Below are 24,744 nucleotides of genomic sequence, written 5' to 3'. Positions count from 1 at the left end.
GGCAGGTCTCATACAGCCAGGGTGAAAAGACAGGTTAAGAAAGTGCAGGCCTTCTGGCAAAGGGGCAGCAGTTTAGTGAATGTGCTCTAGCTGATCACTGCTGTACATGAGTGTGAACAAAGGGTATGGAAAGATCTTCCCATTGTCAAGAGAAATCAGAAATACTACCTTTATATATTAGCAATATATATTAGCAACTAGTTAATTTAAAAAAAAACAACCTTTGCAGTCCAATTATAACAGGTCTCTTAGGTGGATTCAGTCCATGGGCCACCTATCTGTGATCCCCTGCCCCGGAACAATTAACTAAGGAGTGTGGCGATGTGGAACAGAGTGTACTGTATTGTAAGTGGTATTATCTTGCAGGAGAAATAAAATGAGGCACCAGAGTTTTACCTAATCACTGTTTCATCAAAGGGTTTTCTTTTAATTTTTAATATTGTAGAGAATTAACCTAGATGAATTGGAAAACTTACTTTAGGCAATCACATTCCTTTGCAAATTGTTTCCTGTAGCATCTGTGGCAAGAGCTGCAGAATTATGCATAAAGGACTATGACTGTTTCTGTGCAGTGTTAACACCATTTCTGCCAAGTTTCTCTCCTAAGAGTAGCTGTATACTAATCTTGAATGAATGGATCCCTTTTCTTAGCTTCTTAGCCTGCCTGTCAGCTTTTATTTGGCAATTCTTTGCAAATCATAGAGAATCTATTCAATGCTTGTTTTGCTAACTGGTAGGTAATGGTATGATGTCATTCACAATCAGCCTCTGGAAATCTTGTATAAAGGCACTGTAGATTAGTTACATGTACTGTATAAAACAGTTTGTCAGGTGGGGTAGTTAACTTCAGGATCTTCAGTACTTGGCAATAGAAGTAAAAGTTGAAGTAGAAGTTGATGCTGGAATACAAATCGTGTAGACGAAAGCCATGTGAACAGTAAATGCTCTGAGTTTGCAACCACAAAATGTAGGTAGGGCTCTTGCATTTGATCTGTGCTTGGAGATTATATTTCCTTTTTATGTCATAGATGGAGGAGATGGAAAATGTAGGCATGTTAGGAGAAGATGAGGCTTTATTCCATTTTTCTGTCTTTTATAGCGTCCAGTATCTGCACAGTTTCAGTCATCAAACACCAAGCAGGTAAGTTCTGGATCATTGGGAGACTTCATTCATAAAGCCTTTTAGCTTTAGCCTTTCATGGTACATATTTCATGTACCTGTTTTGTGCATAGTTAAATAACACAAAATAGAGTAAATGAAAAGAAATACACAGAGGTCTTCTTGGCAATACAATATGAGAATAGAGGATGCAGGAACTTAGGAGTCCTATTTTCATGACAGTGATTATGCTGTGGTAGAGGCAGTTGAATTTAAATGATGAACAGGGTTTCCTGGCTTATCTGTGGCTTTGACCAAAATATTTGAGAAGGGAATTATTACAGTTTACAAATGAGTTTTCTTTTTTGTTAGACATCTTATGAAACAGATACTGTTGCTAGCAGCTTGATATTAAAACCCTTTCACATTGGGTATAGGGCTATATTTGAGTTCCTTAATAGCTGGTACTTCACATATATAATGATCTTGGAAGCTTTTCTGTGCTACCCTGCAAAATAAAGACAAATATATTTCATGTAGCATGATCAACATTTCCTCTCTTACTGTCCTTGTGGGCAGTATTTGAGATTAACTGTCACTTTCTTCTATACAGGGATTTTAGTTTTTTAGTTTGTTTTTTTTTTTTAATTTAAGAGGACAGGAATGGGGGACTCCTCCTTCTGTTCAATGGTTTTTGTACATGTTCTTATACTAACAGTCTTCAGATCTTAGCCTCCTGAGTACCAAGGATTATAGGCATGAATTGGTACTCAGCAGCCAGCCCTGTTTTTTGATTTTTTTTTTTTTTTCAGGATAGGTCTTGCTTCCTTCCTTTGGCACATGCCTGAGCCACAATCTGCCTACTTTAAGCTTTCCATCACTTCTGGGAACACAGGCATGTACCACCAGTCCAACTTCACTTTGTGGAAGAGTGTCTAAGACTTTTCTGCCCTGGTTGGTGTAGCAATTACCATCCCAATTTCAACCTCTCATGTTGCTTGGGATGACAGGTGCATGCCTCTGCACCCACCTATGGGTTGAGAAGGAGTTTCATGAACTTTTCTCCTGGGCTGTCCTTGAACCTTGATCTCAGCCTCACAAGTAGCTAGTATTACAAAAGCCCAGCTTCATCAGTACTTTTAAATAGCATTCTTTCTATGCTTAAATGCTTAGTAAGAAGATCTTTATTTTTATCATATCATTTAAATAAATGCTACTTTTTATTCTCATGATGTAATTTGAGATGACTTCCGAATAACCTTAAATAGCATCAGGTAAGAAAGCTTCTTGACCTTGGAGGATGCACTGCCAGTGGCTTTATGTGGCTTTGTGATTAGAACTGTGCTCTCACATGTGAACTAGGATAAGTATGATTTGGGTAAAAAATAATGGGTGACTGTGAGAAAAATCTCAAACCATCCATTTAGCATTTTGACTTTTTAATATTATGTGTAATTAAATAAGTACCATAAAATCATTATATGCTTATATTTGTTTCCTTCCTACATCTTTAAACTTTCCTAGTTTTGCCCTCTTACTCCAACACATACTGTTTAATGTATTCCTAGATTGAAGGGAATTAAAATATTTCCTGACATCTTCCTGCAAATTTTAGTTCTACACAAGATTGAATTGTTTGTCAGCATATTCATTCCTTTATTTGCTTAACTAATATTTTGTTGGTTTATTCCATGCCAAGTAATGATCTAGATATGAGCTGAGCAGATGAAGAGTCCCTGCTTTTCCATGCTACTTACATTATTGATTTCATGGTTTTCCTTTATATAAATATCTTACCAGTTTCCTATCAGAAAATTTAGTTTTTATGACTTTATTTCTAACTTTAAAGATTGAGTTGGTCTCCCTTGTGCTGAAAGATAAAATCATTCATGTTTTTTTTGTATACGTGGACGTGTTAATCTTGAGCTATCATAACAATATACTATAGACCAAGTTGCTTAACAACATAATTTTTTTTTTTGGAGTTCTGGAGGCTGGAAGCCCATGATGGAGTTGCCAGCAAACTGAATTTAATTCTGAGGCCTTATCTTGACTATTATTTAGATGGCCACAGTTGTATGCCCACATGATGTGTTTTTACTTACCTATACCAGGAAGAACTTGTGGAAACAAGCACAATTTCTGGCATTAATCCCATTAGACCAAGGCCCCTACTTCAAGACCTCATCTGATTCTTATTGCCTCTCAAAGTCTCTGTTTTCAAATACTATCACACCAAGGGTAAGACTTCAACATAGGAATATTGGAGAGATACCAGCATCACACAGTAACAGCTGCTGACAATGGGGCTGCTTCTTCCAGGTTGAAATTTCTTCCAGAAATCTAGGAAGATAATTTGTATCACTAGTTCTTGGATTACTTCTCTTGGCAGATCTGTTTGCTTTATTTTATCAGTTACTTCACCTGTTTGAGTAATAATGTGTTAGCTTGCTTAAAACCATCTGATCTCTTTTGCTACCTTTCTGTGTTCTCTGTTTATATGATCAGCTTTGATACTCAAAAGACCTCCCTTATCATCCTTTGGAAGTGGAGGTAACCTGGGTCATCTGTGAGATCCATGATGACTATGGCCACCTTGGAGTACCAGGGCAGTCAGCTGTATTCCAGTCTCTTGATGCCCGGCAGCCACAGTTTTCCTTGGCCTTTTTCATCACTGCTCTCCTCTGAGTCACTGATGATCTTGTCTCAGTGTTTCCCTTGATTCCTTAAATATCCCATAGCCTGTTTTTATTTGTGGCAGAATGGACTGCTTCTTGGTTTTTCATCTCATGTCTCAATTCCCCCAATTCTCCTTCCCCCATGCTAGAAAAAAAAATGTACTTACTTACTGGAATAAAGACACATTTACTTTTCTGTGAAGCTGTTTTCAGACTTTTTCTCTGTCCTTGAAACACTAGATGTACTTTAAAACCAAGACTAAGAGTATCTAGTAGCTTAGGAAAACCTGTAGGCATCATTCTTCCCCTTTTTTCCCTCCCTTTTCTCCTTGTCCTCATCATCTTTTTTTTTCTTATTTCTTTCTTACTCATAGTATTTTTCTACTATTCTGTTTTCTTTTTCTTCTTTTGCCTAAGAATTTACTGCTTTTATCTCTTTCCCAGGTTTCTAGCTAAGAAATTAATTGTGGAATATATGGAATTTGGGCTATAGATTCAAGCTTAATCCTGTCAGGAAAGATACTGATGTTCAGGGAATGAACTCAGGAAGATGAGGAAAGACAATAAAAAATTAAAATTTTTTGTTTTTATTTCTTATCCTTAGCGTTCCCGTCCACTCTCTGCCAGTGATGCAGAAATGAAAAACCTTGTGAGCTCAAGCCGGGAGAAAATGCTGGGGAAGTTAGGTGGTTCTGTGCTTGGGCTGTCTATGGAGGAGGTAAAGATAACTCCACTTCAGGCCTTCATGGGTTAACACAGGGTTCAGTTAAAATTAGTAGTGATTCATAGTATTCTTCTATCTTACATCTGAGAGGGAAAGATTTGATATGGGAGAAATTTCTTCTCAGAGAACATGTTAAATGGAATTAACTCCTCCCTACATGCTTTTGTTATAGTTTAGGGTTACAGCTCTCTTCTCTTGTCCACATAGATTTCAGGTTTCAAAGTACTTTCTCATCTTATTTTCTCTTCCTCCATCTAGATCAAAGTTTTACGGAGGGTAAAGGAGGAAAATGATCGGAGAGGTGGATTTATTCGCATATTTCCTACATCTGAGACATGGGAATTATATGGGTGAGGTGACTACCATTTTAATTTTTTTAACTGCAAATCTGGTTCGTAGAATTATATTGTGACACACTGCATCCTTGTTCCCCATAAAAGGTCTTCCTTATTTTGTCTATTTATCTAAACTATGATGACTGTTATCAACCCAAGAACCCATCACAGTGATGTAATATAATGTGATCCACCTGGGTGTGGTTCTTCCCCTTATCTTAATCTTTGCCTCTGTCCTGTGTTTTGTTTATCATTCACATGATTTAAAAAATTATCAGTCTATATTCCTGAACAACACACTGCTTTTTTTTTGGGGGGGGGGGAGGCTGGTTGTAGGGCTTGAACTCAGGGCTTGGGTGCTGTCCCTAAGCCTCTTTGTCTCAAGGCTAGTGCTCTACCACTTGAGCCATAACACCACTTCCAGATTTTGACTGGTTAATTGGAGATTAGAATCTCACAGGGACTTTTCTGCCTGGGTTGGCTTTGAACCGTGATACTCAGATTAAGTAGCTAGGATTATAGGTATGAGCCAGTGGCACCCAGTTACATTACTTATTTTTAACTATCTCTGAATTCAAATTCAAAGATTTTTTTTTTTTTTTGAGGGTCTGTTCGTGGGGCCTGAACTCTGGCCTGGGCACTGTCCCTCAGCTCTTCAGCTCAAGGCTAGCACTCTACCACTTGAGACTTGAGTCACAGCGCCACTTCCGGCTTTTTTTTTCCTGCTTATGTGGTGCTGAGGAATCCAACCAAGGGCCTCAAGCATGCAAAGCAAACGCTCTACCACTGAGCCACCTTCCCAGTCCTCAGAGATTTTTTTAATATATGATAAACTGCATCTATTTTAAGTGTCTATTTTGATTTTTTTTAACAAATATAATCACCAGTTTACTCCCTCTACTACAGTCAACATACAAAACATCTCCATCAAGTCCAAAAGTCCCTTCAGGACCCTTTATAGTGAGCTCTGCTCATGACCCAGGCATAAGCTTTAGGCAGTCTACTGGATCTCTCTGGTTTTCATCACTTTTCTCGGAGGAATGATGGTACTGAGCATGGATTCACAAGCTGTTGTTGTCATGAAGAGATTGTTGCATTGTGTCACATGCAATTATTTTCTGCAGTTATTGGCTGTTTACAGATTTTTGTCTTTCATTTGTTAATAGCACAACTGCTCATTTGCATATTGGGAACCATCTTTACATCTTGGTATAATTCCTACTTTTTTATAGTGGGTCTTTTAATGTCCTTTTTAACATTTTTTTTGCTAATATTTTACTGAGGATTTTTGTATTTGTTCATCTATGTTCACTGAAGTTTTAGAGTTCATATCAGAATAATGCTATTCTTAAAGAATGAATTTGGAAGTGTTTTCTTAATGTCTGGTTTAAAAAATAGTTTGAGAAGAACTGGTATTAATTTTTAAAATATTTGACATAATTTAGCATTGAAGACATCTAATCCTAGGCAGCAACACTTTCTTCTTTTTCCTCCTCTTCCTCTTCTTTTTGGTCCTCTTCATTTTCACTAGGAACTTATTTAGTTAGTTAGTTAGTTTGTTTTGTGCTGGTCCTAAGGCTTGAACTCAGGGTCTGGGTGCTGTCCCTGAGCTTTTGGATTCTTTCTTTTTTCACTTGAGACTAGTGTTCTACCATTTGAGTCACAGCTACCTTCTGACTTTTTGTGGTTAATTGGAGATAGGAGTCTCACAGACTTTCCTACTTGGGCTGGCTTTGACCAGGATCCTCAGATCTCCGTCTTTTGAGTAGCTAGGAATGCAAGCGTGAGCTTTTTTTAAAAATACTTTTTCAATGAGCACAATGGTTGTAGAAGAGGAGTTTCATTGTGGCATTTCCACACATCTATATAATGTATCCCCCATTAACTTTACTCATTCTAGCACTCTCCCTTATCCTATTCCCCTCTCTCAAAACCACCTTAGCAGGTTTTACCATTCTCTTTTTATATACGTAAACAAATCACTTCAACCATGTTTATTCTCATTCACACTCCTTACAGCCCTCTACTTCCCACTGGCATTCACCCCCAACAGAGCCTACCTTACTTCCCCCCCCCTTTTTTTTAGCTTGTATTAATGATGACAAAATTTCACCACAATATTTCAGACATGCACACATTTTATTTTGCTAAGAATTACCTTCCCCTACTTTCCCTTTCCACATGCCACGACTCTTTATTGATCAACAGCTTCTGTTGAGAGGTTTCATTGCTGATTAAATGTACTTACTTATTGATCTATTCTGTTATTCTATTTCTTTGTAACTCAGTCTTGGTAAATTGTATATTTCTAGGAATTGATTCATTGCTACTAGGTTTTACAGTTTATTGTTAATTGTTTTCTTTTGAAGGAGGTAGTGAGGTTTGAACCCAGGACCTTGAAATGGCTTAGCTTAACTTATTTACTTTCTTGGCTAGTGCTATACTACTTGAGCCAGGCCTCTAGCCCAGCTTTTTACTGGTTAATTTGGAGATGGAGTCTCAGGGATTTTTTTGCTCAGGCTGGCCTCTTTGTATGATCCTCTAGATCTCAGCCTTTAGAGTAGCTAGGGTTATAGATGTGAGCCTGTACCCCTTAGCTTATTATTTCCTTTTCTATCTGTTGTGCTTTGATTATCTTTTTCATTTTCTCTTGACTTCTTTGGATTGATTAGTTTTTTATGACTCTTCATTTTACTTGTCTCATGTTACTGCTGAAGGGAGACAATATATATCTTTTACTCATTATAATACTACCTTCAAATAATATTATTTGTTTTATATGGGAACTTTACAATCAATATACTTCCCATTTTCTCTTCTTGTCCTTTGTGTTATTATCATCTAATGCTTCTATGAAGTGCTATAGTGCGTTGTTGTATTTTCTTTAATAGTCATCATTTAAGGAAATTTAAATAGAAAAAATTTAATTACATACATCTTACCATTTTCAATGGTTAGGTTTTCTTCCATTTGAAGAACTTCTTTTAGGATTTGTTGTAATGCAGATCTAATGATAACAAATTCTCTCAACCTATGTTTCTCTATAAGTCTTGCTTTCACGTTTCAAAGAATTTCTTAGCCAGGTGCTGGTGGCTCATGCCTGTAATCCTAGCTACTCAGGAGGCTGAGATCTGAGGATCACAGTTCAAAGCCAGCCCAGGCAAGAAAGTCCATGAGACTCTTATCTACAATAAACCACCAGAAAACCAGAAGTGGCACTGTGGCTCAAGTGGTAGAGTGCTCACCTTGAGCTGAAGAGCACAGGGATAGCACCCAAGCCCAGAGTTCAAGCCAACAACAACAACAAAAAGAATTTCTTGACTAGCCATAGAATTTTGAGTTGACACTTTCTCACTACTTGAACAATGCCCATCTTTTTTTCCAATGAGTTTTCTTTTGTTTGTTTGTGTTTTGCAGGAGAAATATATAGCCATTCTGCTTTTCTTCAGCTTACTTTTTAAGATGGTCTCTTGATGACTGAGTGTCGGCATAATCATCAAGAGATGATTTTGATGCACCTTGGTTACTTTCTAAATGCTTCTTCTGGAGCTTCATTGAGTTTCTATAACTCTGTGAACATTTAGCTTTCATAAGATTTGGAAAACTTTTTTTGTTATTGTTAAGAAGTTGTATGAAGAGGTCACAGTTCCATAAGTCAGGTAATAAGTACAATATTTCTTGGATAATACATTATTTTGAAGATTCTAGCTTCTCCTTAGAATTTTGATTTCTCTCCTCTTATCCTGGGGACTGGTGGGCTCTACTTGAATTCCCCTTTTTCTTGCATGGTCTGGAAACTGCCCATTGACAGAAAGGCAGAACTGGTTAGATCTTACTGCATTTATTTCTCTTTCAGAGCTCACAGTCCTGACCTGCCTTTTGTTTCATGTTCAAAAACAGTTGTTTGTTTTTTTATATCTTGTGTACTTTTGTAGCTGCAGAAGGAATGGCCTGCCGCAGCTTCTTGTATGTAAAAGCAGAATTCTCTTGTTCATTCAGTTTTAATTGCTTTTGAAATTTTTCTAAACAAAAAGCATGCGTTTTATGCAGTCTTGCTTTAGTATTATGTTACTATGGTTCATGTTGTTGGGTAGAGCTACGTCTCATTTCTTTTCAGTTTTTTATTGTATTTTACTGTGTATCTTGCTATTGATGTTTTTCCATTTTCCTGTTGGACATTTTGCTTCTTTCTGGTCTTCTGCTGTTAAGGACAGCTGTACTATAAATATTCTTGGGTGTGTTTCATGGGTTTCTTTTTGGGTCTGGATTGCATAATGCAGCTTTCCTAGAAGAAATACCCTGTGAGACAGTGTATGACAGGTCTCTTGTGTATCAGGAATACCAGGGAAGTTCATTCAGATAAGGAAAATTCTGCAGACTTGGAGCAGCCTAACAGGAGGTTTCATGTAGCAGGCTGGATTTGAGCTGTCATGTTTACTGGGGAAAGATATCCAGTAAGAAACAAAGAATTCTTGGGAAGTATGGAGTAAGAGGACTTGAGGAGACTTGTCTGGCTGTACTGCAGGATCAGTGTTGGAAAACTGTGTGGTACACATTACCCACCTTGTGGAAGTTTGGAAGATCAGGTGTGTGCTTCATGCGGTAGTCATCTGGGAGTCACTGAGAGCTCTCGAGCTGGAGAAGAGCACAGTTCACTTTCTTGTCTAATTTTCATACCCTTTATGCAGCTTCCATGCTAGCCCCATATGAATTCTTTTATTTATGTAATTTATATGGTAGTTTCCTTTTTATCTTTCAATAGTTTTATTTCCTGAATTTAGTATATATCACCTTTTATTAACCCTAAAAAAGTTGCCTTTTTAATTTTCTAAATTAAGTTCTTTTTTTAATCTTCTCATTAGATTCCATTTGCTGCTCCTCTAGTATTTTATAATTTTAATTTGAGTAACTGTCCCCTTTTGATACTTTAACAATAGCTTCTTTAGACATAGTAGATAAAGTCACTTCTGTGACTTTAGATATAATAATTTCTGTGCATACATACTGTGTATTTTCCTCTTGAACCAAGCTTAAAGAATGTTTGAGGGCTGAATGTATGGCTCAGTGGTACCTGCCTTGCTTGTATGAGGCTCCAAGTTCAAACCTTAATACTGTTGAATAAAAAAATAGGCAATTGTTTTTGTTTTCTGTTGTTTTTTTAAAACATAATTTTATTGGTATTATTAAAGTGTTGTACAGAGGGGTTACCATTTCATAAGTCAGGTAATGAGTATACTTCTTTTTTGGACAATGTCACTCTTCATTTGTTTCCCCCTGTTTTCCCCTCCCATCCATCCCTGCCTACAAGTTGCACAGTTTATTTTTCACATAGTGTATACTGAATATCATGATTGCATTTGTTTACCCTTTCTCCCTACCTTTCTGTACCCCCCAGCAATTATGTTTTTCTTTAAAGGAATAACTGATTTCTTTCTTTATCCTTCAGGTCCTACCTCGAACACAAAACCTCTATGAATTATATGCTAGCAACACGGCTCTTCCAGGACAGGTGGGGATTTGCTCAATTTGCGAGTTCAAGCTGAAATCATTAAAATTAGGAGAAAGCATAAGTGATAGAAGGAAATAAATTTTTAAAAAGCCTTAAAAAAGTGATAGAAAAGATTTTTTAGGAAATGAAATGTAATTTCTTTGTAGAATTTGTTAATAATTCTCAACTACTTGAAACATTTTGAAAAACTAAAAAGTAAACCATAAAGATCTTTGAATAGATGCCCTAGACTTTATCTTTCATCTCAGAAGATTCTCACTCAGTAACCATTTGTCTAGGACACATTTTGAACATGGTTATATGTTTTTGTAGAAGAGAGTAGAATTATCAGATCAAAAAAAGTGAAAACCGGGCGCCGGTGGCTCACGCCTGTAATCCTAGCTACTCAGGAGTCAGAGACCTGAGGATCGTGGTTCAAAGCCAGCCCAGGCAGGAAAATCCGTGAAACTGTTATCGCCAATAAACCATCAGAAAACTGGAAATGGCGCTGTAGTTCAAGTGGTAGAGCGCTAACCTTGAGCTGAAGAGCTGAGGGACAGTGCCCAGGCCCAGAGTTCAAGACCCATGACCAACCAAAAAAAAAAAAAAAGTGTAATCCCCAAAAGTGTAATCAAAAAAAGTAAATCCCCCCCAAAATCACACCGAGACTTGTAAGACTTATAGTTGATTTTCTCACTACAAGGGGAAACAGATGAATGATAGAAAACAGACACTGCATTTGAAGGAACACAGAGATTGACTACTTAGTCCTGCATATGTTTATAGCCTTACATTGAAGAAGAATTTAGTAATTAGTCATCAGAACAAGTGACCCAATTTATTTAGAGAGATTTATATTATTTTGAGAATTTTTTAAGGATTCTTAAAATAGATTTCAGCTATTTCATTTTCGATTATAGGAAATACATATTTTTACTTTACCTCTGTGCATTTGTGGTAAATACTTTTGTTATTAGATGAGTAGCTTTTGATGAAAGATCTTCGAATCTACTTGGGAAATACAGCCATAGATTGATTGATTGATTGATTTATATGTTGGTTGTATGGCTTGAACTCTGGGCATGGGTGCTGTCCCCGAGCTCTTCAGCTCAAGGCTAGCACTCTACTTGAGTCACAGCGCCACTTCCAGTTTTCTGAGTGGCTTATTGTAGATAAGAGAGAGGCTCATGGACTTTTCTGCCCTGGCTGGCTTTGAACTGTGATCCTCAGATCTCAGCCTCCTGAGTAGCTAGGCTTACAGGAGTGAGCCACTGGCACCCCCCTGGCTTAGTCACAGATTTCTTTATCTGAAGTTTCTTTATCTGAAGAAGTTGTCTGCTTTGTCAGTTTTCAGTATTTTAGTTTTATAGTAAGTCTAAAGAGTACAGCTTTTCACTTCTGGAAAATATTCTTTTTTTTTCTATCTTATCTCTCTGTGGATCTTTTATTATACACAGTCTGCTGTCCATATCCTTCCCACTTCTGTACTTTTCCCTGCTTCCATCACATGTCTTAATTTTGTAATCTTGGAGATTTCGTAAACATCTTAAATTCTAAATCAGTCTTGAGCTTTGTCTTTTTCATTCAATATTATCACAAGAGACTTATTCAGTTTACATTTGATTTGGGCAAGTTGATATTAATATCTAGTAACTTTTTGCTTTTTGATTAGTTTTCATATTTAATAGGTATAATTTTAAGAAAGAGGTATGTGTTTGCATGGGTTCTTTCATAGGCTGCATAGAATTATTTCTAGACTGACATATACTCCATGCTTGACACCTGATCTTTCCATACTACTTGTGTTTCCCGGAAAGGGGAAGGGGAATACAATAGACAAGCTAGGAACCAGTGTACTCGCCCAAGTTAGGAAGCATTTCTTTAATAGTAGTATAGCAATAAAAAACTTGGTAAAACTGGGAGTCAGTGGCTCACGCCTGTAATCTTAGCTACTCAGGAGGCTGAGATCTGAGGATCGCAGTTAAAAGCCAGCCAATCCAGGCAGGAAACTCTGTGAGACTCTTATCTCCAATAAACTACTCAGAAAACCAGAAGTGCAGCTGTGGCTCAAGTGGTAGAGTGCTCCTCTTGAGCTGAAGAGCTGAGGGATAGTGTCCAGGTCCAAAGGTCAAGCCCCACAACTGACCAAAAAACCAAACAAAAACAAAACATAAAAAACTTTGCAGCTGTAATAACTTGTAATTGGGTGTGGTAACACCTGCCTGCAATTCTAGGACTTGAAAGGCTGAGGCAGGAGGATCATGGATTTGAGGATACAAACCGAGACAAAATTTTAGAATAAACAGGTTAAGGAGATATGGATGAGGCAAACAGTTTAAGTAGTTACTAAAGGTCCCTGTGGGAGGAGTGGGTGATGTCATTGTCCAGTATCTCCTCTGTGGTGGTGGATACCTGAACCTAAAAAGGTGGGAACATTTTGCTAAACTACATATATACATAGGTATAAATGAATTCAAATAAAGTTGGGGAATACTCCTCTATTCCTCCAAAAGAGTTAAGCAAAGAGAAATTGAATGAGAAAAGAATGTTTTCCAAGAAAAACAAAAGCCACTTTAAACATGAATGGGACTTAGTTCTTATGGTTAGAGTCCAACCTTAGTTTAGAGACAAAGGAAGGAGATTATCTCTTCTCCCCCCCCCCCACTCCTATTCTTTTTTTTGTTTTTGCTTGTATAAACTCTATTCCTTATGAATAGCTTCTTTCAATCTCATGGGAATCATGGGTTTTGTTTCCTAAAATATCTCAATGAGAATATAAAGAGCATAGCAAGTGAGATCTAAACTCTTGTGCTGGAATGTAAACTGCTCAAACCCTGCTATGGGCAGGATGTTGAAGCATCCTTCTGCTTGATATAAATGGGGCTAATAACAATCTTTTCCATGTGACTGTTCTGATGAGCGAGTGTGGTTTGTTTTGTAAGTAGATTGAGAAAAGCAAGGCATTGTAAATACTTTTCTCTAGAATTTCTTTGCCCTTTTCCTTGTATGTGAATTGATCCTTTCTCTAGGTCATAGTATTCTACTCTTCTTTAAGAATGTTCTCAGTTGATCTGCTTCTCCTCAAAAAGCCCCTTGTGGCCCAATTTTATGTTTAACTTCCATAATAAGGCTGTCAAGACTGCAGTGTCCTGTGTGTGTGAACTCCAGAGTGAATATCTAAACAGTGGTCTCTAACCCAGGTGTCCTTTCTACTTTTATAGGGGAAACCCAAGAAGAAGCTTATTGGCTGGAAGAACACGGTAACTGACTTTTATAATTAGAGAAATTCTTTGCATGTGCATGAGGTATGACCATGCACAGACTGAGTATAGTGCTATAAAGAACCAGTTTCAGTTTGGCTCAGCATAAAGAGTAGCATAGAAATGTCTCCTATTGAAAAAGTATTCTATGGCTTTTTGTAAATAACTTTGAAATTGTGTGTGTGTGTGTGTGTGTGTGTGTGTGTGTGTGTGTGTGTGTGTGTGTGTGTGTGTGTGTGTGTGTGTGTGTGTGTGTGTGTGTGTGTGTGTGTGTGTGTGTGTGTGTGTAATTTCAGCTGTTGGCTATGTGAGACATCAGAGTATTAGTGAACTTTAAGACTATTGCCATGAATGATTCAAACAAGAGCGTATGTTTTGACCTTGACATATTTAGGACATATAGTTCTGCCCTGTGGTACTAACCAGATGTGTTTCCAGTTTGCCACAGAATGGGAAATGTGTAAAATGGCCTATGACTTTGTGTTTAGTCAGAGAAGAGAAAGGTCTTACAGAAGTAAAGACTGAGATGACTTTGCTTCAACGAAGACTGCAGCTACAATAGAAACTCTTCAACCTAAATACATATCTTCAGGTTAATAGAGTTTTTTGGGGTTTTTTTTTGGGGGGGGTCCGGTTGTGGGGCCTGAACTCTGGGCCTGGGCACTGTCCCTCAGCTCTTCAGCTCAAGGCTAGCACTCTATCACTTGAGCCACAGCGCCACTTCCGGCTTTTTTCTTTTTGCTTATGTGGTGCTGAGGAATCGAACCCAGGGCCTCATGCATGCAAGGCAAGTGCTCTACCACTGAGCCACCTTCCCTGCCCAAGGTTAATAGAGTTTGAGATACAACATTTATCCTCGTTGTGTCTCTTTATAAAGCAGTAACAAGCAGAATGAAATATGTAGCTAGCTTGTTTTGCATTTGTTAATGAAGATAAACTTGGTTTCTCATCTAAGCCCTTTGAAGAGTGAATTTAACTTTTTCTTAAAGAAGGAAGCCATTATGATTACTTTTTTATTTTTATTAGATGTATTTATTTATTTTCATTCATGGGGCTTGAACTCAAGGCCTGTCCACTTGTACCTGAGCTCTTTTGCTTGAGGCTAGCACTCTACCACTTAGACATAGTGCCACTTCCATTTTTCTGATGGTTAATTGGAGATAAATCTCTCATGGACTTTCCTGCCAGGCTGGCTTTGAACTGTGATCCTCAGATCTCGCCTCCTGAGTAGTTAGGATTATAGATGTGAGCCACTGGTGCCTGGTGACCTTTTTATTTTTTACTTTGAAAAAATTGGCTTATGTTAGTTATTCAGGGAAGGATTTAATCATTGCATCTTCATGCAGTTACACTGTATTCCAATAAGTTTTACCTTTCTATTATTATTCCTTGCTCCTACCCCCAATACCATCCTCAACAGGTTTCCTTTTCATAGTTGCAACCAGAATTGATAAACCTTTAGGTAAACTGATATAGAAAACAAGAGAGGGAAAACACTTAAGTACTGTATCAAGTAGAGGAGAGAGGTTATTATTGTAGATCCTACAGACATGCAATGGAGGTTAATTGGAGTAGGGAGGATATTAGAGGAATATCATTAATTAATACTCTGACAACTTGGGTGAAACAAACTCCTCATTGAAACATTTATGTAAGTTGAAAAAAGCTGAACTAGAAATTTTGAAGAACACTGTAGCTACTAAGAAAATAGAGCTTGTGATCGACAACGTTCCTACAAAGCAAACTCCAGACTCATTGGTTTTGGTGATTAATTGTGTCAAGCACATAAACAGTAATAACACCAATCGTACTCAAATATCTTCAGAAGTACAGTGCCACTCTCAGGTTTGTTGGAGAAAATGAATAGATACACAAGGGATTTCATCAAGGCATTTTACTTCTGTGCAGAGGGCTGTGCTGCTATCATTCTCCTTAGAGTTAGATAGGTACACCAAATACCTAACTTAACCTAAGGAGTGATGTCCCTTCTGTTGCCAAGCTTAGAATCAGGCTCATATTCTCTTTACAGTTGGTTACCAGGGTAATGGAAGTTAGACAGCACTCTAACAGTCAGTGAAAGGCCCCTATGGGGGGAAACTGTCCTTTGGAGGCAAAGGCACACATTCTTTACAGGCTGGGGATGGGCTGCTGATGACAACAGTTGGAGAAGATTGGTAAAATCAATGGAAAGGTCTCACTTAAAGGGATGGGGGTCTGTTCTTTAACTCAATTGGTAAGGATTCATACCCTTGACTTGTCTGGCTGATTACAAACAACACAGATGATAGTTACAATTGAAGTCAAGAAGGAAATAATTCCAGGAAATATCAGTATAAAGGAATACTGGTACAGAATGGTAACTGGTTACAAATTGAAGACATATTGGTCTGACAGAAAAGGTTACTATTCCCCACAGGTTTTTAATGATGTAATACAGGTTATAGGAAGAAGCTTTGATTGGTTGCCAGCTTGGGCAAAAGGTTCAAGAGACCTCATCTCAATCCATAAAACCTAAGTGTGGTGGTATGTATCTGTCATCCCAGCTACATGGGAAGCATGCATAGAAGGATCACATTCTAGCTTACCGTCTCATAGTGGCAAATTCCACTGTGAGATCTTTCCCTGGATGAAGTGATAAAATATAGCTGAGCATCCATTGTTCATGCCTGTAATCTAGCTACTTGAGAGGCTGAATTAGGGAAGATAGAGATTCCAAACCAGCCCAGGCATAAATAAGATCTCCTTTCAACCAATAGCTGGGTGCAGTGGCCCATGCCTGTCATTCTAGTTGTGTGGGTCTGAAGACCCATAGTTGCAGGCCAACCTGGGTAGAAAAGTCATGAGATTCCATTCCAACAAAAGAAGCTGGGTCTGGTGGTACATGCTTGTCATCCTAGCCACAGCAGGAAGTGAAAAATAAGGAGGACAGCAGGCATAAAGTAAGATTTTATCTCAAAAATAACCAGTACAGAACAGGGCTGGAGGTTTGGCTCAGCAATAGAGTCCAAGTTCAGCACCAGACCCTGAACTCAAATCCACCCCTATACACTCTCTCTCTCTCTCTCTCTCTCTCTCTCTCTCTCTCTCTCACACACACACACACACACACATATGTGAAAAGTATAATCACAACATGATTTGTATTAATAGATTTATAGTAACAGCTTTATTGATAATATTCTGAAACAAGAAACAACCTAGGTGTCCAACAAGGAAGCATATAAGTTGTGAATCATTTAGACAGTGCTGATACATACACACAAGCCATACACAAAGAGTTCACATCGTCCTGCTCTGTTTGAAATTTGAAAGGGGGCAAAATGTGGTGACAAATTCACAGCAGTGATTACTCTTCAAGGTTTGAGGGAGGGGTGCTCTGGGAAGTGCCAAGAACATGTTCTGAGATGACAGTAATATCAGAGTTTGAATTATATAATTAGTTGTAGGTGTTTGTTAAAACTCATTAAGTGAACAGTTAGTATTAGATCATCTTATTATATAAAGTTTTAGCTTACCAACCCCTATAAAACAATTGCTGGATTCTAAATTGTAATGATGCATAGATAAATATTCAGGAGCAAAATCCCCTATCTGCAATGTGGGAATACTTTAAAAATTGAACATGTTGATGAGTGCATAGAAGAATTTATAGGTGTGTTTGTATGTGTGTATGTGTGAAATGAAACAAATGTAGTGAAATATTGATTGTAGAAACTAGATGATGGATGGTTATGTGGGTGTTCATGTGTAATTCTTTAAACTTTCATTTAGATATTTTCATAATAAAATATAAAAAATAAAATAGGCATAGCTAAATGTACTGTAACTTATTTATAATTATTAATTTTTTGGTAGTACTAGGGTTTGAACTTAAGGCTTTGCAGTCACTAGGCAAAGCAAGTATTCTGCAACTTGAACTACTCCTCCAGTCTGAGAATCGAGTTATTGGTCAGTATTTATGACAGGTCAGCTCTGTGCTAGGCTTTCTCATAAGCATCACAAGTATAGTGATGAACAAGAAAAGCATAGTCCTTGCATTATTTCTACGTAGCAGCATTCCACACCCTCATTTGTTTTACCAGTGAGGATACGCTTTTCTCTTATTTGGAGTTGTTATTTACAAATATAGAGATGGAAATTCTTGGTAGCTTCTCTAAATCTGTGAGCTTTTAGGGCTCACAGTTTTAGAAGCTTTTTATTGACTTCTTATTGTTAATTGTCCTGAAAGAATGCCTCCCCACCCCACAGAATTATGTTCTTGGCAATATAGGTGGGGATATTCTTGTTTATATAAAGGACATTGGTTCATTACAGCCTAGGCATCATAGTGATACCTCATTTATAAAAAATTGATTGGTTTGGCTCCCCATTTCTGCTTGCTAGTCAGAAGCTCACTTCCTTGTTCTTGCCCAATGTTCTGTCTTGAAGAGAAGGCCTCTAAAGGACTCACTGTCCATGCCACTCACTCAAATCCCTATCCAAAAGTTCTGAATAGATAGAACAGCACTTGTGTCACACTTAGAAACTGATAACTTCCAGAGGAGATGAGGGATTCTTTGACTATAAAGGGAATATATTTTGAGTTCTAGGAATTCCAGAGAGAGTTCAGATTGTCAGCTGGTCTTGAGCTCTTAGTATGCAAAGTTAGGTACATGCTCTCAGATACTAATCTGGATCCTGGATCCTTTTATGACCAATGACTCAAAGCTCTTTCTTTCATGGTCTGGTTATCTATGCTCTTTAACTTTGCCCAAACTGTGTATAGTCTGGGCCTGATATTTGTCACTTCTGTAATTTGCAGGTGCTACTTGGCCCTTCTCTCCATCTCATTTCCCATTCAGGGCCTAGTCCTCTATCTGCTTACTTTCCCTTGTCCGTGCCTCTGACTCTTAATATCTTTGACTTGTCCTCTGTCCTTTACTCAAACACCTGGAGTGCTTTGGCTACCTCTTCCATCTTTGTCTGAAGCTCACCAGACTAAAGGATAGAGAGAACTTTGGCAGGTCTTTATAGTGAGAAATGTGAATGTTTCAGACACACTTCCCCTCAGTCAACTCCATCCTGCTTACTTATTCATGTATCATCAGCTTTTCTTCCCATTTCAATCTCTATCAGCTCTGTATTTATTAAATATTATACACATTTTAAAGTATACTATGTACTAAGTTATAATTAATACCAGTAAAACAGGTACCAAGATGTTCTTTTCTCAAATCCCTTTATTTCAGATATCCATTCAAGTCTTTCAAACATCTTTCTTGCTGAATAGCAAAAGACTTCTGATTCCCACTTTCTTGTATACTTAAAAAAATATGAACACTTGCTGGGAGCTGGTGGCACACACCTTTAATATAGTCTCTCGGGAGGCTGAGATCTGAGGATTGTGGTTTGAAGCCAGCCCAGGCAGCAAAGTCCATGAGATACTTATCTCCAATTAAGCACCAAAGAAGCCAGAAGTGAGTCTGTTGCTCAAATAGTAGAGTGCTAGCCTTGATTTAAAAACAAAAAAAAAACAAAAAAAAAACAAAACAAAAACTCAGGAATAGCACCCAGGCCCAGGCCCAGGACTGGAAAACACATACACACCCACACACACCCACACATAACCCCCCCCCATACACACACGTATGCACGCACACACACATGAAAACTGTATTTTAATGGGCTGTATTGCATACGTTTTTGCAGAAAACTTTCTGTAAGCAGTTAGTTCAGTTTTACTATAAACTGTAAGATCCACTGTTGAAATGCTTTCTGATATGTTTGATAAGACTAAAAATAAAGCTTAAAATAGCACTAACCAAGACCTTTGTCCACACTAAACAATGATGATGTTATTGTTATTTCCCCCACATAAGGTATTGGATAGAGCTTTACCATCTCTGCAGTAAATTAAGAGCCAGTATTACTGAATGCTTAAGGGTACTTAGGCATTGTGTGTGTGTGTGTAAGTGTGTGTTTGCTCAGAACTTAATAAACTTAGATAGGCTGTTAATGTAGTTTTAATAGAGATTCTAGTATTTTCCTTTATACTGAAAAAATTAATTTCATTATCAAGGTGATGTAAAGAGGGTTTACAGTTACATACGTAGGGTATTGTTAAGTCCTCATTTTTCTCCCACTTTTCTTCCCCCATAATGCCCCCCCCAAGTTGTGTGTATCTCTGTTGCATTGGTTCACCCTTTGTCCTCTGTCTCACCATTTTGTTGTTCCCCTTCCTTTCCCTAATTCAGATAAATCTATTAACAATACACAGGGTACCAAAATCAAATACAGTAACAAGGGATAAACCATAGGAGGATAAAAGAAAGAAATAACTTCATATAGTAATTAAAAATGACAACAAAGAAAAATATGTCTAGGATAGTCTGAGAAGAGGATCACATATGATCATATATAAGATGATGCTAAGTGAAAAGAACTCCAAGATATGGAAATAAGAGGTTTTCCTTTATCTTTCAACCCCTTTAGAGTTCGCCAGTCTACTATTATCCCTCCAGATTCTATGAAGCTTAGCCTTGGAATAAAGATTTTTGAAAGGCTGTAACTGCTGTTTTTCCCTTAGAACGATTACTGATGGAACACCAGAACTGAAGGTAGAGAGCATGAATTCAAAGGCCACGCTGCATGCTGCTCTTTATGAGAGGAAGCTCCTGTCTCTGGAGGTGCGAAAACGTAGACGACGGAGTGGCAGAATGAGGGCAATAAGGCCAAAATACCCAGGTATCTTCTAGGTCCTGCCTTTCCAAGTCAATTAGCTTCTTACTCAGTCAGTATTCAAGTCAGAACTTTCTTGATTATATATACTTATTTTTTTTTCTGAAACAATTTCAGAAAGAAAATGTTTTAAAATCCTCCATTCCTTAACACTTTATTGAATCATACGAATTTTGGCTCTTGCTCTTATTTTTCCATTATAGAAATACTTGATAATTCAGAAATAATATTAGTCTGATTTTAATAAAATCCTGAGCTGTACTGTGAGGGTTTTTGATGATTAGGTAAGTTCAGCTCATCCTTTAAAATTGATGAGTTGTATATATATTTTAGATAAAGGGGAATTTTCTCCCGGAGTCTCTCATATTGAACTCTCTCTCTCTCTCTCTCTCTCTTTCTCTTTCTCTCTCTTTTTTTTTTTTATTTGATTGGTTTTGAGGCTTGAACTCAGAGCCTGGATGTCTCTGAGCTTTTGTGCTCCAGGCTAATTACCACTGAGGCACACCTGCACTTCCAGTGTGCATGTGTGTGTGTGTGCGCGCGCGCGTGTGTGTGTGTGTGTGTGTGTGTGTGTGTGTGTGTGTGTGTGTGTGTGTGTGTGGTGTTGGTCCCAGGGCTTGAACTCAGGCCCTAGGGGCTGTCCTTGAGCTCTTATACATAAGGCTAGTGCTCCACTTTAGTCATCTCTCTACTTCCAACTCTGTGTGTGTGTGTGTGTGTGTGTGTGTGTGTGTGTGTGTGTGTGTGTGTGTGTGTACACATGTGTACGTATGTTTGCTTAATTGGAGATAAGAATTTCATGGACTTTCTTAGATGTGAGTCTTCTGAGTAACTAGGATTATAGGCGTGAGCTGTGTCTGGCAGCGCAAGCTACTTTTAACTGACCTATATAGATTGACTTCTTTTCCCCACCTTCTCCACCCCTATTTCTCTCCTTTGTATAGTACTTGTGTCAGGCAGCATATAAGCACTGTAGTTTCATTAATTAAAAAAAAAGTTCCTTTTCTTAAAGAACTTAAGGACAATGGGGGAGAAAGACAATGGAAGATATTTTTCTGTTCTTTGTATTTTCTTGAATGAAGGGTGCATTTCTGAAAACCAGCACTGTATACTTAGTCAAGAGTATTTTGGGGGCAGGGTGGAGAGAGTAGGGGGTTTTCTTAAGTTTTAAGAAAGCAATTGGGTATGAAGAAAAACATCAACACAATGAAGACCATTAGTAATTTTTTTTGGTTTTCTTAGAGTATGTAAGATTAGAGAGTAGTGCATATGATTGCTATTATTTTTGTTCAGGCTTGTGTTTAGAAGTGGTTTTTGTTTTTTTTTTAATTTTTTTTAGAAGTGGGTTTTTATTGACAAGATAAAAGGAAGGTATTGGGAGAGAGGAAAATTTAATCCTTTTTTCAGCAACATTAGTGATTCTTCGCATTTAGTGATTACCCAACCAGCTGAAATGAATGTTAAAACTGAGACAGAGAGTGAAGAGGAGGAAGAAGAGGTTACATTAGACAATGAAGATGAAGAACAGGAAGCTTCTCAAGAGGAGTCTTCAAGTTCTATTGGAGAAAATCAAGACAAACACATGCCTTCCTCACTTACTGTTATGATAGAAAATTCACCTAAAGAAAATTCTGTGCAAGTTCCTGAGTGGGAGGATAAAACTGACCAGTGCTGCAAAATTGAGACTCAGGAGCCAGAATCTAAGTTTAATCTGATGCAGATTCTGCAAAATAATGGAAATCTAAGGTAAGTGCCTTTTGTCATTACAATTGTAGTAGTTAATGATAACAGCAAACTTTTCCTGTGATCCAGCTTCTGATTTAATGGTTTTACAGTCATGTTTCATTTAATATTCACAGTGCTAACAACTACCAATAGACATTGCTATTGTTAAGGAAAATGGAGCCTATAGAAGTTACTTGTCCAAGAAGATACAGAACAAACTTGGGATTTATTGGCCAAACAAATATTTGATGGGCATTTCTGTTCATCACTAGGAGAACAAAGTGACTTAGACAGAGATTGCTCCACTTGTTTTGGGGGACCCTTTTAAGAGCTTGGGCTGTTACCCCCCCCCCCCCGCCATAAGAACAGAGTGTTGTTAGGACACAAAAAGAAATGAGGGCTATGGAGACATCATGGGGGAGGTGATACTTGAGCCATGCCTTGACCAATGAGGCTTGGTGATCATGGGAATGCTAGGCAGATAGTAGAGGAAATAAAGGCACAGAGGTATGAGATATGAATGAATAACATAATATTCAGTATTTCAACAACCTATTACCCTAATTTGTGCAAAGAATTATGGTAAGCTAGATAGCATTACTGTGGGGGCCCAAGATAGGCTTTAAAAAAAATTTATTGAGATTAAGTGATTACATAAATTTCACAGTATTGTAAGATAGTGATACTTAGTTGAAGTCGCAAACACACTTTAACCTTCACAAAGCAAATTACCAATATCATGTTTGTGAATTCTGTTAGCTTTGACAATACAATTATTTCTTCCACACTGGGTGATATGTACATTTCTTTCCATTTGCTTAGTGTAAGCTGTTCCGTCTTTCCCTCTCATTCCTTCCTTCCCATTGCTGTCCTTGAGTTGCTTATTTCATTTTCATTAATGTCTAGTGTTGGGCCCCTCTGTTGTCTGTTATCCCCTGTTTCCTACTGACTCTTTGTCCTCCTCTGGGCTTCCTCAGATGTGCGCATATATATATATATATATATATATATATGTATATGTATATATATATATGTACGTATGTATGTATATATATATATGTATATGTATATATATATATGTACGTATGTATGTATATATATATATATATACACCATATGTGTGGTCAAGAACATGGAGTCATTTAGTAATGATATGAATTGAGTGGAGGTCCTTAGTTTCTCAAATCCTGTTTACTTTGTCATATCTCCTTGCATTTTGGATTTAACATCTATCTATCAAGGAGACTATGTGCTATTTGTCTCTCTGCTCTTGGCTTACCTTGCTCCAAATGATTTTTTCTAGCTCCATCCATTTCCCTGAGAATGCCATTGTTTTGTTCCAAGATAGGCTTTTGTAACTTATATTCTGGTGGGGAGGGCAGACAGAAAGAAAGAAACAGGTCATTTCAGACAGTGAGAAAGACATTGAAGATAATAAAATGTGAGTTAAAATCTTCAGAGTGGATGAGATTGCCAGTTCTGTGTAAACTCAGCAACTATAGACCAGCAACTATAGAAGAAAAGGAAGAGAATGGAGCTGTATGAGATATCATTCAATAAGTCAGTTAAAAAATTAGAAGCAGTAAAGAGATAGGTATAAAAGTAAGAGGGAGGGGCTGGGAAGGTGGCTCAGTGGTAGAGTGCTTGCCTTGCATGCCTGAGGCCCTGGGTTCAATTCCTCAGCACCACATAAGCAGAAAAAGCCGGAAGTGGCGCTGTGGCTCAAGTAGTAGAGCACTAGCCTTGAGCTGAAACGCTGAGGGACAGCACTCAGGCCCAGAGTTCAGGCCCCATGACTGGAACCAAAAAAAGTAAGAGGGAGTGATAAAGATATATGCTGAGAGTTGTGGAATGCCTAAGACACCTGTTAGGGTTAGGAGTGAAAAGAGATTCCTAGATTTGTGACTGCACACAAAATGAGAATGTGCAGTAGCAGTCATGAGCTTAGAATTAAAGCAAATATGAAATAGCCTTTCAGTGAAAGGAAGGCAGATCTGGACTCTGGAGCTTATTTGTAGACTAAATTTGCAAACTGACGTGCATTAGTAGAACAAGCAGTGATGGTGATAATTCCCCTTTTCTCCAAGGAATCCATAGGACACAGACCTTGGAAAATGGCCCCTAGGAGAGGAAGGGGAAAGATATACCAATGCTACTTGATAAATTCTTCTGAAGCCAGGAGGATTTGATGGGCAAAGCATTAGAGATACAGCAATGGATGCAGAGAAGGTCTTGAAGGTGATAACAGGCCAATGGAAGGATATCTCTGCCTATAAACTTGAGATAAACATGGGTTGAGTGCAGTAGGTAGAAGTTGAAGAGCAAGGAAACTCAGATACTTACCCACCATGGCATTTATAAAATATATAAAAGCCAAGTGTTACACTGAGAGAACAGAAAGTGATATTAGAGAATGTAGTGATTAAGAGTTCAGGTTTGCACAGTGTTGTTGAGAATGAGAATGTCTGTTAGTGAGTTTAGTCAGCATACTTGGGCTCTGATCTTTTTGGTGCTGTGACTGTTTATGTCATCATAGACAAAGGCCTTTTGTTTTCTTAGACTTGCTAGACAAGTACTCAGCCACTTGAGCTATGTCCCAGTCCTTTTGCTTTTTAGTTTGCTTTTCATATAGGGTCCTAGGCTTTGCCCCAGGTAGCCTCAGACTATCATCATTTGGCCTCCCAAGTAGCTGGATTATAGGAGCGTACCATCACGCAC

General features: G+C 37.9%; 1 protein-coding gene across 22 annotated transcripts in view; it reads left to right on the top strand.

Moving 5' to 3' along the window:
• Ttll5 (tubulin tyrosine ligase like 5) overlaps nt 1-24,744 on the top strand; it is a 242,939-nt gene that overhangs the window by 77,825 nt on the left and 140,370 nt on the right. For 13 of the 22 annotated variants that reach the window (XM_070029485.1, XM_070029462.1, XM_070029431.1 and 10 more), the window contains exons 16-22: nt 1,100-1,141; nt 4,382-4,495; nt 4,760-4,851; nt 10,283-10,345; nt 13,546-13,584; nt 20,150-20,307; nt 21,735-22,047. In XM_070029485.1, the coding sequence (XP_069885586.1) occupies nt 1,100-1,141; nt 4,382-4,495; nt 4,760-4,851; nt 10,283-10,345; nt 13,546-13,584; nt 20,150-20,307; nt 21,735-22,047 (821 nt within the window). Of the gene's footprint in view, nt 1-1,099; nt 1,142-4,381; nt 4,496-4,759; nt 4,852-10,282; nt 10,346-13,545; nt 13,585-15,669; nt 15,818-20,149; nt 20,308-21,708; nt 22,048-24,744 lie in introns of those variants that run through there. The other 9 variants (XM_070029403.1, XM_070029478.1, XM_070029470.1 and 6 more) reach the window with 6 other exon arrangements.

The sequence above is a fragment of the Dipodomys merriami genome, unplaced genomic scaffold, assembly GCF_024711535.1.
Source record: "Dipodomys merriami isolate MVZ:Mamm:240054 unplaced genomic scaffold, mDipMer1.0.p SCAF_1, whole genome shotgun sequence".
NCBI classification, from domain to species: domain Eukaryota; kingdom Metazoa; phylum Chordata; class Mammalia; order Rodentia; family Heteromyidae; genus Dipodomys; species Dipodomys merriami.
Note: the sequence above shows the minus strand (reverse complement) of the source record. Positions and strands in the feature narration are given on the sequence as shown.